The sequence below is a fragment of the Mesoplodon mirus genome, assembly GCF_964341445.2.
Source record: "Mesoplodon mirus genome assembly, chromosome: 12".
Lineage (NCBI taxonomy): Eukaryota > Metazoa > Chordata > Mammalia > Artiodactyla > Ziphiidae > Mesoplodon > Mesoplodon mirus.
The window spans coordinates 54,823,616-54,840,037 of NC_138988.1; the positions used below are offsets into that span (position 1 = coordinate 54,823,616).

A 16,422-nucleotide genomic window follows, 5' to 3' on the forward strand; every position below is an offset into this window, starting at 1 on the left:
AATCACAGATTTCTCTAATTACATACTGTTGCCTTTTCCTTTCCCCTAAGAGGCTGAAAATTAGCAAAGCGCTGGGACTCTGATAGAAATGTCTACAATGGTTTCTTCACACACGTTTGGGGACTGTTGGCTCAGAGTAAATTTACTTCAGTGTGTGTGTGTGTGTGTGTGTGTGTGTGTGTGTGTGTGTGTGTGTATGTGTGGTTGGCTGCTCTGAATGTTCAGTTTGTCTCTGATTCTGAGGTTAAGAACATGCTGGCCAGTGTGTAAGGAGAAGACATAGATCAGGAAACTTAGCCTTGCAAACTCGAAACTATGCATTCAAATGAAACAATCAAATATTGGTAAACACTATACTCAGTTTGACACTTCTCATTAATTTCACTTACCCCACATCTCCTTGTAATCTCTCTCAATATTGTCAATCTTTGTGTTTCTAGTAAAAGACTGGAAGGTTTTAACTTGATCATAAATTGACTTTATTTGAATGGACTGATAGTAGTTATCTGAACAAATTTGTGTGTGGAAAAACATTATGTAAAGCCAATTATAATTAGTAATTTTTTTTTGAGATTCTTCCCAAGAATATATTGTATCTTCCTGTCCTGGCACCGCAAAGTGCACTCCTGGGACCAGCAGCGTTGATGTCAGAGTCTCAGGCCACCCTCAACCCACACCCTAATCTGGACCCACTGAATAATGTACAGATAGTACATTTTATCAAGAGCTCCTGGGGTGGTTCCTGGTCTTCAAATCCTCTTGGCCCAGGTGCTTGACATCTTTGAGTTCCCAGAAAATGAGAGAGCAAGACAAACCATTCCTTCTGGGCTTGCTGAATTCCCAACCCACGTGACTGTGACCACGAGCAAAATAAAGTGGTTGCTCTAGGCCACTAATTTTAAGGTGGTTTGTTTTACAACAATAGTAACCCAAGCCCTCTCTCTTTTATGTTTCTACTCATTTTCCCATGGCCCAGCATTCTTCTATGATATATATTATGCTCCAAAACAATTGCTGAAAATATACAGAATGTTGACTGAGAATAAATTATATTGAAATTAAATTATATTGAATTCAGAGTTCTCCCAGATTGAGTGGTGTCCCTATAGGTATATTTGCAAAGCATCTATACAGTTATTAATTATTTTCTTTCAACTCTCTTTATTACATAGCCTTATCTTAAGTGATGCTAGTCATGATTTCAGAATTTTGATGCTTAGTTTGATTTTTCTAATATCATGAATATTCATACATATAAAAATAAAAATATACTTATCTAAGTATCACCAAATAACAGGTTGCTTACTATCAGTGTTACATGTATCCCAGTTTGGAAAACAATGATTGGGTGAAAACGTTTTATGAAATAGACAACTCTCTCTGGTCATAGACTGTGTTCTTGGCCCTTCTCATTTCTGAGCTCGAAGAATGGAAACCATTCTACTGTTTTGCCAGCTTTTCCTCCTTGTTTTGGCTGTCTCTCCAAAAGCACCCATTGATTTTGACACTTTGTCCAAATTTCTGTATTTTACTTATTTTATTTCTACTAACTAAATCTCACACCTTGCCCACCTCCAATGTAATAGAGTCCATCTCCAATGATAACTACTCCCTTGACTCCGGTCTTTACAAAACTTGTCCCTGCCTAGATCCAATAAGAAGGAAATAAGGCAAAAGTGACAAGTGGAACAAATTTTGGTAACTATGAACAGTGGAATAAGGTATATAAAATGTTGTACATGATGTTGTAAAGTCAGGCTACTCAGAGTGTGGTCTAGGGATATGCTGATGAACTGTTTATTACTAGCTTATCATAAGTACAAAATGTGAGAATCAGATTTTAAAACTTTTGTAGTAATTTGAGGGTAATTTAGTATCAGTTGAATTAACAATTTAAAATTGGGATTGGCATTTTGTGTGTCCTTTTAATTTTATTTCTTCTTGTAATAAGTCCTTCTTGTGTTTTTTAAAGTATTGATTTTCAGTAGACTAAAAATTTTTAAAAAGCCGAAAATTTGGTTCTTTGCTGCAGATAATTTGAGAAGCACTTGTGTAAAAAAACTAAATAGAGTAGAAAATGTTCTTTTAAATGTAACTCAGAAAATAAATTTTCTGTATTAAAATTTTTTATTATATATGAATATTCTAAAAAAAAATGGAAAGGACATACACCAACATGTACCAATATTTTAGCATTAGTTGTCACAGAGTGGTGGGTCATGACCAGAAAATAATGTCATAGCCAGAAAGTTATTAGAAAAAGAAGTGAAAATATTCCTTTTCCTACTCTGAACTTTCCTACTCTTTTCTCTCCAAACTCTCTGTCAGAATTTCGGCACTTATAAATGTAAACACCACGGTCTCTCGACAACTTTTACAAATTGTTTTTGACTGGATTCATTTCATTAGAGAATTTTCAATTAAATCCAATGTTGCCAGAACATCACATTTTTAAACATTTAGGCAAAGCATAAGAAAGCTTCACACAGAGTTGGAAACACGTTTTGCCATGTGTCAATACTGAGTTACCTAAACTTCAGCTTAACAGACGCCATAAAAGAGAGTTACTGCCAAGAGTCTCTTATTTTCCTTCAATAACATCTGAAGTGATTCTCATAGATCAAATGGGCTCATTTGATACTGAGGCATGGAAACACATTCACACATAATTGATATTCTCCTTTGTAGCTGTTACCAATATGATGTAACGTAGCTAAAGGAATGCTAGGATTTGATGCCAAATTTAAAGTCGGAGCTTGAATGCCAATTCATCTGCTGCTTCTATGTTCATGACTGTTTTAAGAATGAGATATTAGGTATGTAAGGGGATCTGAAGACAGACTTTATTTCATATATAGGGTGTTAAAGTAATCCATAAGATTTTGTTTAAAGAAAATTATAAATGACTCTAATAGAGGAAACACATGTCCATTATATATGCTACTCCATTAATTAGGAAACTAATCTTCATTAAGTATGCATTAAGTCCTGCGTATTCCATTAAGGTCTGCTTGTGGTTGAGATACATGAGTGTAATTATTAGCTTAAGGATAAATTTCCGACAAAAATAAGAGTTTCCTCTCAAATTCACCACTCAACTGGCTTGCAACCCAGCTTGGACACCACCCGCCCTCCCCCACTCCCCCCCACAGCAGTATCCCCTAGCATAGTTCTGTCTCTTCTTGAAACTCAGTTCTCTCTTATTGTCTCAATACATGTTTCTCCATCTAGCCACACGTAATTTCTTCTCTGCTTCCTTACTTGCTCCTTTCATTCTGTCTGGACTTTGTGTGAGTGACCACTGTTCTTTCTTTGCCCAGGTTTATGTTCATTACTCATCCTCTCCTGAGCCATCTTATCCACTCCCATGCTCTTAGCTGCCAATTGCCACCTCATGAGTTACCCTGTTCTACCTTCAGCTTTGATATCTTCTCAAGCTTTGAGCTGTGTACAAGTCGACCTTGTTTTATTGTGCCTCACATTTATTGCATTTTTACAAACTGAAGCTTTGTGGCAACCTTGATTAGAGCAAGTCTATCAGCTCCACTTTTCCAACAGTGTCTCTGTGTCACATTTTGGTAGTAATTTTTGCAAGATTTCTATTTTTTTCATTATTATTATATTTATTATGGTGATCTGTGATCCATGATCTTTGAAGTTCTATTGTAATTGTTTTGGGCATCACAGACCATGCCCATATAAGATGGCAAAACTTAAATGTTGTGTGTGCTCTGACTACTCCACCAGCCAGCTATTCCCCATCTCTCAAACTCTCCTTGGGCCTCCCTGTTCCCTGAGACACAACAATAAAAGAATTAGGCTGATTAATAATCCCACAAGGCCTCTAAGTGTACAAGTGAAATGAAGAGTTGCATGCCTCTCATTTTAAATCAAAAGCTAGAAATGATTAAGCTTAGTGAGGAAGCTAGGTCAAAAGCCATAACAGGCTGAAAGCTAGCCCTCTTGGGCCAAACAGTTTGCCAAGTTGTAAATGCAAAGGAAAAGTACTTGAAGAAAATTAAAAGTGCTAAGCCAGTGAACACAAGAATGATAAGAAAGCCAAACAGCCTTATTGCTGATATGATATGGAGAAAGTTTTAATGGTTTGGATAGAAGATCAAACCAGCCACAATAGTCCCTTAGCCAAACTGTAATCCAGAGCCAGTCCCTAACTCTCTTCAATTCTCTGAAAGCTGAGAGAGCTGAGGAACATGTAGAAGAAAAGTTTGAAGCTAGCAGAGATTCGTTCATGAGATTTAAGGAAAGAAGCCATCTCCATAACATCAAAGTGCAAGGTGAAGCAGCAAGTGCTGATGTAGAAGCTGCAGCAAGTTCTCCAGAAGGTCTAGCTAAGATAATTCATGAAGATGCCTACACTAAACAACAGATTTTTCAGTGTAGACGAAACAGCCTTCTGTTGGAAGAAGATGCCATCTGGGACTTTCATAGCTAGAGAGGAGAAGTCAATGCCTGGCTTCAAAGCTTCAAACGAAAGGCTCTCTTCTTAGGGACTAATGCAGCTGGTGACTTCAAGTTGAGTCCAATGCTCATTTAACATCTGAAAATTCTAGGGCCCTTAAGAACTATGCTAAATGTACTCTGCCTGTGCTCTATAAATGGAACAACAAAGTCTAAATGACAGCACATCTGTTGACAACATGATTTACTGAATATTTTAAGCCCACTGTTGAGACCTACTGCTCAGGAACAACAACAAAAAAGATTCCTTTCAAAATACTACTGCTCACTGACAAGGCACCTCTTACCCAAGAGCTGTGATAGAGATGTACAAAAAAGGTGAATGATGTTTTCATGCCTGGTAATAGAAAATCCATTCTGCAGCCCGTGGATCAAGGAGCCATTTTGACTTTCAAGTTTTATTATTTAAGAAATATATTTTTGTAAGGCTATAGCTGCCATTGATAGTGATTCCTCTGATGGATCTGGGCAAAGTCAATTGAAAACCTTTTGGAAAGGATTTATCATTCTAGATGTCATGAAGAAAATTTGTGATTCATGGGAAGAGGTCAAAATATCATCATTAACAGGAGTTGAGAAGAAACAGATTCCAACCCTCATGGATGACTTGGAGGGGTTCAATACTTCAGTGGAGGAAGTCACTGCAGATGTGGTGGAAACAGAACTAGAATTAGAAGTGGAGCCTGAAGATGTGAATGAATTGCTGCAATCTCATGATAAACTAACAGATAAGGAGTTGCTTCTTATGAGGTTTTAATATGGCAGTCAATATATAAAGATTTAAGTTGTTGATCTTTTATTTTCAAATGCATTTCCAATATCCTGTATTTGTACTCTCTTCTCATGATTGCTGCTACCTTTACTGTATGTTTGCCTTTACTGGTGAGCTTTTCCATTCATAATTTTCTTGTTTCTAATTATGGCCTTTTCCTTTCCGCCTAGAGAAATTCCTTTAGCATTTGTTGCAAAGCTGGTCTGATGGTGCTGAATTCTCTTAGCTTTTGCTTGTATGTAAAGCTTTTGATTTCTCTGTTGAATCTGAATGAGAGCCTTGCTGGGTAGAAAGTTCTTGGTTGTAGGTTCTTCCCTTTCATCACTTTAAATATATTGTGCCACTCCCTTCTGGCCTGCAGAGTTTCTGCTGAGAAATCAGCTGACAACCTTATGGGAGTTCCCTTGTACCTCATTTGTTGCTTTTCCCTTGTTGTTTTTAATATTTTTTCTTTGTCTTTAATTTCTGTCAATTTAATTACTATGTGTCTCTGTGTGTTCCTCCTTGGGTTTATCCTGCCTGGGACTCTTTGTGTTTCCTGGACTTGGGTGACAGTTTCCTTTCCCATGTTAAGGAAGTTTTCAGCTATCTCTTCAGATATTTTCTCAGATCCTTTCTCTCTCTCTTCTCCTTCTGGGATCCCTATAATGTGAATGTTGGTGCATTTAGTGTTGCCCCAGAGGTCTCTGAGACTGTCCTCATTTCTTTTCATTCTTTTTTCTTTATTCTGTTCCACAGCAGTGATTTCCACCATTCTGTCTTCCAGCTCACTTATCTGTTCTTCTGCTTCAGTTATTCTGCTATTGATTCCTTCTAACGTAGTTTTCATTTCAGTTATTGTATTGTTCATCTCTGTTCCTTTTTTCTTCTAGGTCTTTGTTAAACATTTCTTCTGTCTTCTTGATCTGTGCCTCTATCCTTTTTCTAAGATCGTGGATCATCTTTACTGTCATTACTCTGAATTCTTTTTCAGGTAGATGGCCTATCTCCACTTCATTTAGTTGTTCTTCTAGGGTTTTATCTTGTTTCTTCTTCAGGGACATATTCCTCTGCTGTCTCATTTTGTCTACCTTTCTGTGATTGTGGTTTCCGTTCCACAGGCTGCAGGATTGTAGTTCTTCTTGCTTCTGCTGTCTTCCCCCTGGTCGATGAGACTGTCTAAGAGGCTTGTGCAGGCTTCCTGGTGGGAGGGACTGGTACCTGCCCACTGGTGGGTGGAGCTGGGTCTTGTCCCTCTGGTGGGTACGGCCATGTCAAGGGGTGTGTTTAGTGGGGAGCTGTGTGCTCAGGAAGACTTTAAGCTGCCTGTTTGATGATGGGTGGGGCTGTGTTCCCACCCTGTTGGTTGTTTGGCCTGAAGCATCCCAGCACTGGAGCCTACAGGCTGTTGGGAGGGGCCAGGTCTTGGTGAGAAAATGGTGGCCTCCAAGAGGGCTCATGCCCCTGCGTACTCCCCAGAACTACTCCTGCCAGTGTCTTTGTCTCAGCAGTGCCCCAGCCATCCCCCGCCTCCACAGGAGATGCTCCAATACCAGCAGGTAGGTCTGGCCCAGGCTCTCATGAGGTCATTGATTTTTTGCCCTGGGTCCTGGTGCCACGAGAAGAGTGGAGTTACTGTTTACCCCAATCATATGGGGCTCCTGGGATCAAACCCCATGGGCCTTCAAAGCTAGATTCTCTGGGGGCTCCTCCTTTTGTTGCCAGGCCCCCAGGCTGGGGAGCCTGATGTGGGGCTCAGAACTGTCCCTCCTGTGGGAGAACTTCTGTGATATAATTATTTTGCAGTTTGTGGGTTGCCCACCTGGCAGGTATGGGATTTGATTTTATCATGATTACTCCCCTCCTACCATCTCATTGTGGCTTGTTTTTGGATGTGGAATATCTTTTTTGGTAGGTCCCAGTGGTGTGTTTTTTGTTTTTGTTTAGTCAATGTTTGTTCAGCAGTTAGTTGTGACTTTGGTGTTTTTGTAAGAAGAGGTGAGGTCACGTCCTTCTACTCTGCCATCTCAGGAGTTGCTTCTTATGATGCATGAAGAAAGTGGTTTCTTGAGATGGAATCTATTCCTTGTGAAGATGCTGTGAAGATTGCTGAAATGGCAACACAGGATTTAGAATACTAACAGCTGCTACTAACTAGAATTAGAACAATTTCAGAATGGCCGATCCCACCCTCCTTGCTGTCAATAGAGTTAAATGTCCCAGATGATTTGGGGAAAGGGTGACAGTGAAATATCCGGCTGCTCTGCTAAGGTTCTGAATTAGGAAAAGGCAGCATTGAAGGGTCTGAAGGTCCTCCCTGTGTGTGGATGAGAGAAGATATGATTGCATTCATACCAGGTAGTCTCTCCATCCACTTTGCATCAAGCCATGGAAGGGTTAAGTGTATTGCTCATAAAATCTCCTGATCTTATTTCATGCTAAAATGTTATCATAAACCAGTGCTTACTAGAATATGACATCCTTGTAAATGAGAAGCGTCTATCTTTTTATCATTAGAATGTTTACAGAGTGTCTGTGTGCTGGGCACTGTTAAATGAAATAGTCAATGAAAAGTTATGCTTATTTGGTAAATAGGTCCTTTCCTTCCAGAACAAATCAGAGAGATGATGGAAACAGCAAGTTATTTCTGGGATGGAAAATGTCAATTGTGACCAAGTGATCAGAATGACTGTCCAATGCCCTCTTCTACAGAAACCACAAAATCTCAGGTCAAATGAACTTTTGGAAAAAAAAATATTGAATAAAAAAGGTGCCTTCCACATTGGCATTTCTCAAAGCCCTCGCAGAAGAAAAAACCTTAGAATCTAGGGGTTGAGATTTTGAATCTGTTTTGAGAAGCATACTGTAGCCCTTCTAAGATGTAGGTCCATGGGGGGTTTGCCATACTTTCCAAGCCTCATCTGGAAAATGCGGGCAATGGCAGGACCCATCTGAGAGCATGTGTGTGGGGGTTGTGTGAACTCAAGTGTGGGGCCTGACACACTTTCTGGCAAAGGCTCAGCTCCGTTAGTTGTGACTCTTGCTATTACAGCCATCCCTCACACTACTGCTTCTGTTTAAGACCTGGAATTTGGGTTTGGAATCATCTAGAGACTAATACAGCAGTGCCACCTGGTGACCACTTTGTAACAGAAGTAACCTGCAACTTCCTAAGGGTAGGAGAAAGAACCTGGGAGAGAAGACTGCTCCGTTTCTAAGGACTTAAACAAAAAGACAGACTTTTTGATAGCTGAGAGACTTTTTCATCTTTATCGTAAATGACGCTCCTTTATAAAAAAATCCAGAATAAAAACCCTCTGAGATTAAGTTTGAGCTATATTACTTTTCACTGTACTAATGTTGGACTGCAGCTAAAAGAGTTATCTTTGTCAGCACCCCTTTAAATACAGCGTTATTGGTAGATGTTGGGCGTGTTTGTTAGACAGGAGGTGGATGATCTCTGAATCCTTAAGCGTAAAAATTGGGAAGAGTGTGTGAGGTCCTAGGGACACCTAAGTGGTCCATACCCCCAAAGCTCCTAAACAATGGCTTTTCCAAGCTCCCTTGCATGAATACAGTGGTCCCTCTTCTCTCACGTTTTGTTACCAGGGATGGTTCTTTTTTTGAGAAATTTTGTAGGAAGTCAATTAAATACAGACACTGTTCCTTCCACTATGCCCTCCCTCAATCCATCTCTGGTAGAGTGAAGAAAACCACAACGGCCCTACTTGGTTGATTTTATTTTCATTTTTTATTGAAAGCTTCATCAAAGAAAACAGAAGTTTAAACCTAACATCCACTGATCTACAGAAAGCCCAAGGAATGGGGAAAATGGTAGCTAATTTGACTGTGGTACAGATGAAAAAATTAAAAATAAAGCCAGAAACACTGTAGAATTACAGAATTTTCCATGACAGAGACAGCAGTACAAAATGCTCTTAAATAAAGTTCAAACTCGAATGATGTTTTGGAAATTCTATGAAGTCATATATGGCCTGAAACAAGGGTTTTAAAAGAAGCTGTGTCCCTTTTTCTTTTTTATAAACTATTTCATAGCAAGTACACTTTTACATATATATTTTTAAAATTAAGATTCCAATTACATTCTTTTTAAATAAATGGAAGCAATAATTCTCAGAATGGTGAAAACTTTTTCAAGTGTCTCTTTTGAAATAGTTTTTATAGTTCTTGAAAACTATGGAATAACTCCTTTTTTATATATGAGGAAATAACATATTTTGGGGAGGAGGACAGAGCATCTTTCTTAATAATGTAAGACCAGAGAGTTTAAAATACACAGTATAATCCTAAAATTACATTTTGGATACTATTTAAACTTGAAATAATTATTTTTAAAAAATTCACCGGAGTGTCAAGGTCATTAAAGCCTTAATACTGTAATGCAAAGTCAAAAAATAAACACTGCAATTTTTTGGTCCAAGATTTAAGATAGGGATAAGAGTGCATATTTAACCAAGGGCTGTTACTATATCCTGTAACTCAATTTTGAGTTGACCTGTTCTACTGGTTCAAATTTCAATAGTGAACAAATCCAAAATAGCTTTCTTTTGAGGGAAGCCAAATTCTTTGCTACAGTTTTTTCCTTTATATTCTGCAAGAATACAGCCAACTCACAATTGTTTGTGGTGGATGGGAAAGGGACATTATGGATATTAAAATCCCACAGAATATAATGCACTGACATTAATTTTACCAATGATTTCAAACTGCTTCAATAAATGAATACCTAAGGAACAAAATAGATTTGAATATTATTTCCAAATGTTTCTTTTTCCATCCTCAGGGTGAAATGCTAATAGGAGGAAATAGAGCCCAAGTCCTAATAGTTGAAAAGAGAAGACAAAACAGGTGCACAAAGTAGATGATTAGCCCTTCAAAATTTGGGAGTATTGTATTTCTGGAGGACTGGGGCTTCAGGGCAGTCACTAACTGGAGGGAATACAGTGGAAGAAAAGCATGACCCAGTGGCCTAGTGGTTCTTCCTGCAGACTCCAAGATCAATCTCACCCCTGCTTCAACTTTAGAGCTTCTGCGTAGAAGATGCTTTTCTAAAAAGTTTGTTTTCCCTCCCAGAAATACAAAGAAATAAATATGGAGAAGCCATCCAGCCTTTTTTATGTGACAGCATAGGTAATGAGGTATAAAACCAGAGATAAAAGAAATCACCAATCGGGGCTGAGCTCCCCTGCCTTACATCAACATAGATCATTTGGGCCACTCAGGGATTTTGTTCTTAGCTTTTGTACTTTCCTGAACTCTATGTACTCCACAGAGGAGAGCCATGAACAAGAGCACTTGGATTAAGGGACCAATTTCAAATTTCAGAATATTTTGTAAGAAATGTTCAATTTGAGTCAGACTCAGCTGTCTTCCAGTGCCACAGTAGGTGTCATTTGCAAAACAAATTGATTCACTAATGAAATCCCATTATTACTCTTTCACAGAAGGGGTATCATATACAGAATCAACGAGCCTGTTTCAAGCCCGTCAGTCCCTCAAATTGGTATGAGGGGATGTCAGTCCCAGCGAGCTCAGAAGTTTGAGGCATGCCAGTCACAATAACATGAAAAACAAAATCTCATCCTTACTCCCTACTGTGGACAAGAGAATATAGATCAAGGCTCTATGACATGCTTAAACTTGATTATGAAGTGTGATTCTTCCAATGTGCTGAATGTTGTTATATACCTACATAAATATTATACTTTCATTTGGTTTTATATCATATAAAAAACATTTATCACTGAAACCCACTTAAAAATTTCTCTCGGCTGATCAGCTCATCTTGCAGTGGTTCCTGCACTCAGATTAAGAATGAGACTGAATTGTCAAATGTATTTTCAGTCTCCTACTAAGATTATCATCTGTCTAGACAGTCCATTGAAACTTTTCCTCAAGCTTGAAGAAGACTGCAAAGGTCGTAATCACATCTCAACTTTCATTAATTGGAATTTTAGGCCACTGTGAAAGACTCATAGGTGGGCATGGGTGTGTGTGGGTGTGTGTATATATATATATAATAGACACCCCAATTATTCAAATAAAGTTAAAAAAACTAAGTACTTTTAGTACTTTTATTTTCTCATAAGTGGACTGAAAATGATTATAAAACAGTTTTGCAAGGGGTTGATGGACTCTGTAGGTACAGCAAACTTCCTGCTCCACCTAGCCTTCTCCTGCCCTGGGCTTTCCATCTCTGATACAGACGCTTTTAACACCATGTAGTTTTTCATTAGGAGGGATGGAAGTGAGTCTTATATGCTGTCAAATGTGGCAGATGTTAAGGTCACAGGAGAATTGATTCAAGTGAAGCATGGTGACAACATCTGAATGATTGAAATCTACCAAGGAAACAAACTAACCCTGAACAAACTGCAGTCAGGTAGATTATTTTTAGAATAGCATATGACTTGCAATATTCAAGACATGCCCGTGTTGAAGGACAAAGAGGCGCCCACCCTGCAAGTATTACCTTTAGTTCACCTAGGTTCCGTGATGTCTTCAGAAGACATGGCCATGCTCTGAGGAGCTCCCAGTCACTACACAGACTTCCTTCCTGACAACACCTCCTCGTTATTAAAAGAATACCTACTCCTCCACTGACCATGGAACTAGAGTTTGGAGGAGATGATTTTTATCCCATTTGGATTGTGGTTTTAGTTTGTTTCCTGACATTTAGGCTAAGTCTTGGCAATTACAATTGAAAGGAAAAATGGAAACATCTGAATAAATGCTTGAAGTATTGTGAAACAGAATACTTTAAAAAATGATTGTAGTCCTAAATTGGGTTAAAGTCACCATAATCCATATTGCTGATTAAATTAGGACTCTGATGTCTGTATGTACTGAACACATGTTTTGGTTTGTTTTACTTTTCATACAATGTAAAGTATGAAAAGTAAAGTTTGTTTTACTTTTCATACAATGCTTACCTGTTGATGCTTTTATTTTTTCCCCAGACTTGATTCTTAAAAACAATTTTTAGGTGAGATGATGTGTAAATTTGAACATGTGCCACTTTTTCCTTCTTTTTTTTCCTTTTAGATTTAAAATATTTTATAGAATGGCCTAATATAAAAAATCCAAACACAGAGCACACATGGACACATAAAATGACACAGGCAAAATGATAAAATTTGCCTGAAGTGGTTTAAAAAAATTGAGATTATTGAAATTTTATAGTTGAAAAAAATGTTGCTGAATGTATAAATAAAGCAGTAGTTTTGAATAGAAACAGGAAGTTACCTAGGCACATTCATCAGCCACATGGTAGCTACCTCTTAGTCTCATTGTTGATTGTGTAAATGAGACTTTCTTTGTATCACATTAAGTTTTGTTTTGTTTTCTTTTTTTACAGAAGAAAAAGAAAGCATGTTGATTTCATATTCAAATGAATTATGCCCAGGATAATCCTTATTTATACAAAGAGTTCAGAGACTGAAAAAGAGAAACAAAAAGCACAGTTCCTATACAGGTTTGTTCATCCCCCAGTAACTTGGGGGCCCATTTCTCAAAGAGAAAACTTAAGTGCCACCCTTAAAATACATGAGAAGCGGAAAAATGGAACAGAAAAAAGCTGAAAAATGGAACAGAAGAAAGTAATTTAGGATTCTCTCTAAAGTATGGAAAACCATAAGGATGGCTGTGACCAGTTGAAACTTTTTCGTAGCACATGCTACATTGCCTTAGCTATATTTTTGCCTCTAATTGGACCACAAAGATATGGAATCACTCTCTAGATAATGAGCTTTCAATTCATGGGGTTTTTCAAATAAGAGAATTGGGTTTATTTCAACACTAGGCCTTTGTTTACAGGTCATAAATAGTAGAATATTGATTATTTTTTTATGAGTCAAACTCATTACTCATGTTGACCTAATGGGAATATGCTTTACTTTTTAATATTTTAGTTTTTAAACACCTACGCTGTTTTCTTTTACAGTGCACTGTATGCATTACCCTCTTCCTTCTGGACTAAGACAGGTTCCTGTGACTTTGTGAGAAGAATTTCACCTATTGATTCTAATGATACATTAGAAAGCCATTCTACCACATGGGTCAATTAACAAAGTTCCACTGTCCTTCATTTCAGGTAAAACTGTATAGGTTGAACATGGATTTCATGGCTCAAATATGCAGAGATGTTTGGTAAGTCAATTTAATTCATTTTAGACAATGTTTTGCATCATTCTCAATGCAAATATATCGCCTTTGGCTTTAATAATTGATCAAATCTAATTATTTGGGTTCTTATTCATATAAACCATACAATTTCTTGATTGTCAGCTAGCATTAAAAGCTTACCTAAATTCCACTAATAGAATCCTCAATCTTATTGGTCCTATTTGCCTCAAGGAGCTAAACTGAAATTAAAAAGTCTATTTTCTCTTTCTTCTGACAACACCAGGATATGAAAATACAATGAAAAGAGGCAAAAAAGAAAAAAAAAAGATATCCCCTCCCCAATTGCGGAGTCAAGGTGGCTATTCACGGTAGATGATGACAAAGACTGAGGTGAGAAGACAAAAATCTAGAAGTGCGGGAATTTAGAAGGATGACTATTGTTACAAATACAGTGAGACTTTTTCAGGAGACCACTCACCACTCAACAGAGCATCACTGAGCTTTTTTGACAAGTGATCTTTCAGACCAGTTCGGGGAGTATCTTGAGTTCAAAATTCATATAAAGAAGTTTCAACCTGTTAAACAAGTGTTGTAGCTCATTGGTGGCCATCAATACAGGCTTCACAATTCAAGAGAGCTAGGACGGAACCAGAAAAGCACATGGAATTTAAAGCCATTTGGCTCTATTGGTTGGAATCCAGAACTCTTGGTACTGAAACTGCTGACCACACAGGAACAAGCTTCTACTATCAACAAAAATACATTTAAAATAAAAACTTTTTTTTTTTTTTTTGCAGTATGTAAAACACCAGTGGAAGGTAGTTTAAACAAACAACAAAGTAAGAACTGGTCCGGCCATGTAGGTCAAATAAAATTTTAAAAAAGAAAAGAGAAGAAAAGGAAAACAACCTCTATCTTCTGGACTGCAATAGGGTGCCACTTCATCTTTGGTATAAAATAGGCCATCCATAGGCTGAATTTGATCACAACTAGGAAAGACTACAGAAATTGTCAACAATTTCTCTATCTATTGCTTTTTTTGTTTTTTTGTGGTTTTTTTTTTCACTTTTTGACCATAAGCTCCTATCTACTTGTTTTTTTTTTTAAAATGCTCTTAAGCTAGGTTTTGCAATGTGACAAGCAAAGCTGACTAAAAAGTTTGTAAAGCTCATAAAAAAGACTGCAGATAAAAAGCACTAAAGCTTTTGCTAGCCATCACGCTTCAGAAATAAAAAAATCTGCATTCTGCCCCCCAAACACGCATTATTTCTAATGCAGTTGTTTTGAAACCAACGTTAATAACTTTACCGTAAAATGTTTTAGCCTTCTAGAATGATTCAACACTTAAGACAAAGTTCATGAGAAGTCCCAGCATTTTCCCAATTCTTGCAGTTGCCATGGTTTCTTTTATCAACAAATTTTCTTCAAATGAAGAAAAAACATTTTCTTTTAAACTGTACAGTTTTTTTTCACCCTAAAAACTCATAGTCTTAAACTTCTGTACCAGTGAAAGCTGGCACAATATTTCAATTCTTTCTTTTTTTAAACAAGACGTTGAGAGCTTGCCTCGAGAGCCTTTGACGTCCTTAAAATTAAGGCAATTAAGATTCAAGATAAACCTTACCTAAATATTTCTAAGAAAAAAAAATTAAAAAAACCAACCCACTATATTTAAACAAGAAGGGAAAAAGAAAGAGTAGCTTAATTACTGAGGAAGACAATTTGTTTCCATTTCTGCTTGCCCACCTCTTGACATCAGATTTTCCATTAAAAAAAAAAAATCTATCTACACCTTCAGATAAGTTCTGAATTCAAATGTTCTTCCAGATAAATGTCAACCTTCCATGTTTTGCTTTGTTTGCTTGTTGTTGTTGTTGTCCTCTTCTGGGATTTTTTTTTCTTTAAAAAGAATGATGGCAAAAATAAACTGTCAGACCACATGGAGGAACCACTTGCACAGCACATAAAAACACGTTGTTTTCATTGGGTAAAGTAGAAAATTAAAAAAAAAAAAAAAGCATTCCATCGACGCCTGTGCAAAACTGGAAGCCAACTGCTTGTTCAATGAAGTTTCTTCATTCAAGGCAGAGTTTCAGACGGACATTCTTCGTTCGGTCTTGTTTATGGTCTGTGAAAACAATGGAATAAGAGGGGTCATTACACCAAAACAACTCTGAAATCACCTTCTGTGCTCTTTTCCAGTGAGCGCTCTTTAAAAGCTACCAAGCTCTTTCAATATAACAGTTAAAAAAGCACATTGGGCTTAGGAGAGTGTCAAATTCTGCCACTTTCACACAAATATCTATTTGAGCTGGAGTTTGTTTATATTAAATAGCATGGCTAATAGATCAAGAATATCTTTCAGTTGTAAAGTTGTAAATATACAAATATATCTAGACAAGCAATATTTCCTATGTTCATGGAATGTATTCTTCAATGCTTGGCTTATGTTTTAGCTCCTCCAGAAATTCCTTGAGTAATTCTGTCCTTTCAGAACTTCCATGAGATTCATCACAAACTCAGTCAAACAATCTGTGATTCCCTACTATGTACCCAGGATATAGCAATGGGTTGTCTTTTTTTTTAATTGAAGTATAGTTGATTTAGAATGTTGTGTTGATTTCTGCACAGCAGAAATCAGTGATTCAGATATACATATACACATACTTCTTTTTAATATTCTTTTCCATTGTGCTTTATCACAGGATATTGAATATACTTCCCTGTGCTATACAGTAGGACCCTGTTGTTTATCCATCCTGTATATAAGAGCTTACATCTGCAGCAATTGATTCTTTGTTACCTCATGGAGCCCATCAAGTGTATCCACATAAGCAGAAGGCTTATGTAAATAAGACAGGTAAGAGGGCAATGCAGTTTTGTTCACTTTCCAATTTCTTTTCTTCTTCCTTGCTTCTCTATCTCAACAAGGTTTTAAATTCTTGAGAGCAGGGACTATATTTTACTTCTACTTTTTACTCTCCAGGACTCTGGCAGACTGGTAGGCACGTTGTAGGTGTTTAACAAGACAAATGCTATTTTTATTA

At 37.4% G+C, this 16,422-nt stretch overlaps 1 protein-coding gene across 1 annotated transcript in view; it reads right to left on the bottom strand.

Annotated features, from left to right (window-relative positions):
• Positions 1 to 8,968: 8,968 nt before the first annotated feature.
• RBMS3 (RNA binding motif single stranded interacting protein 3) overlaps positions 8,969 to 16,422 on the bottom strand; it is a gene marked incomplete at its 3' end in the record, with an annotated part of 743,397 nt that continues 735,943 nt past the window's right edge. Inside the window, exon 15 of the mRNA XM_082637571.1 lies at positions 8,969 to 15,503. Within this exon, the coding sequence (XP_082493697.1) occupies positions 15,497 to 15,503 (7 nt within the window). The remainder of the gene's footprint in view (positions 15,504 to 16,422) is intronic.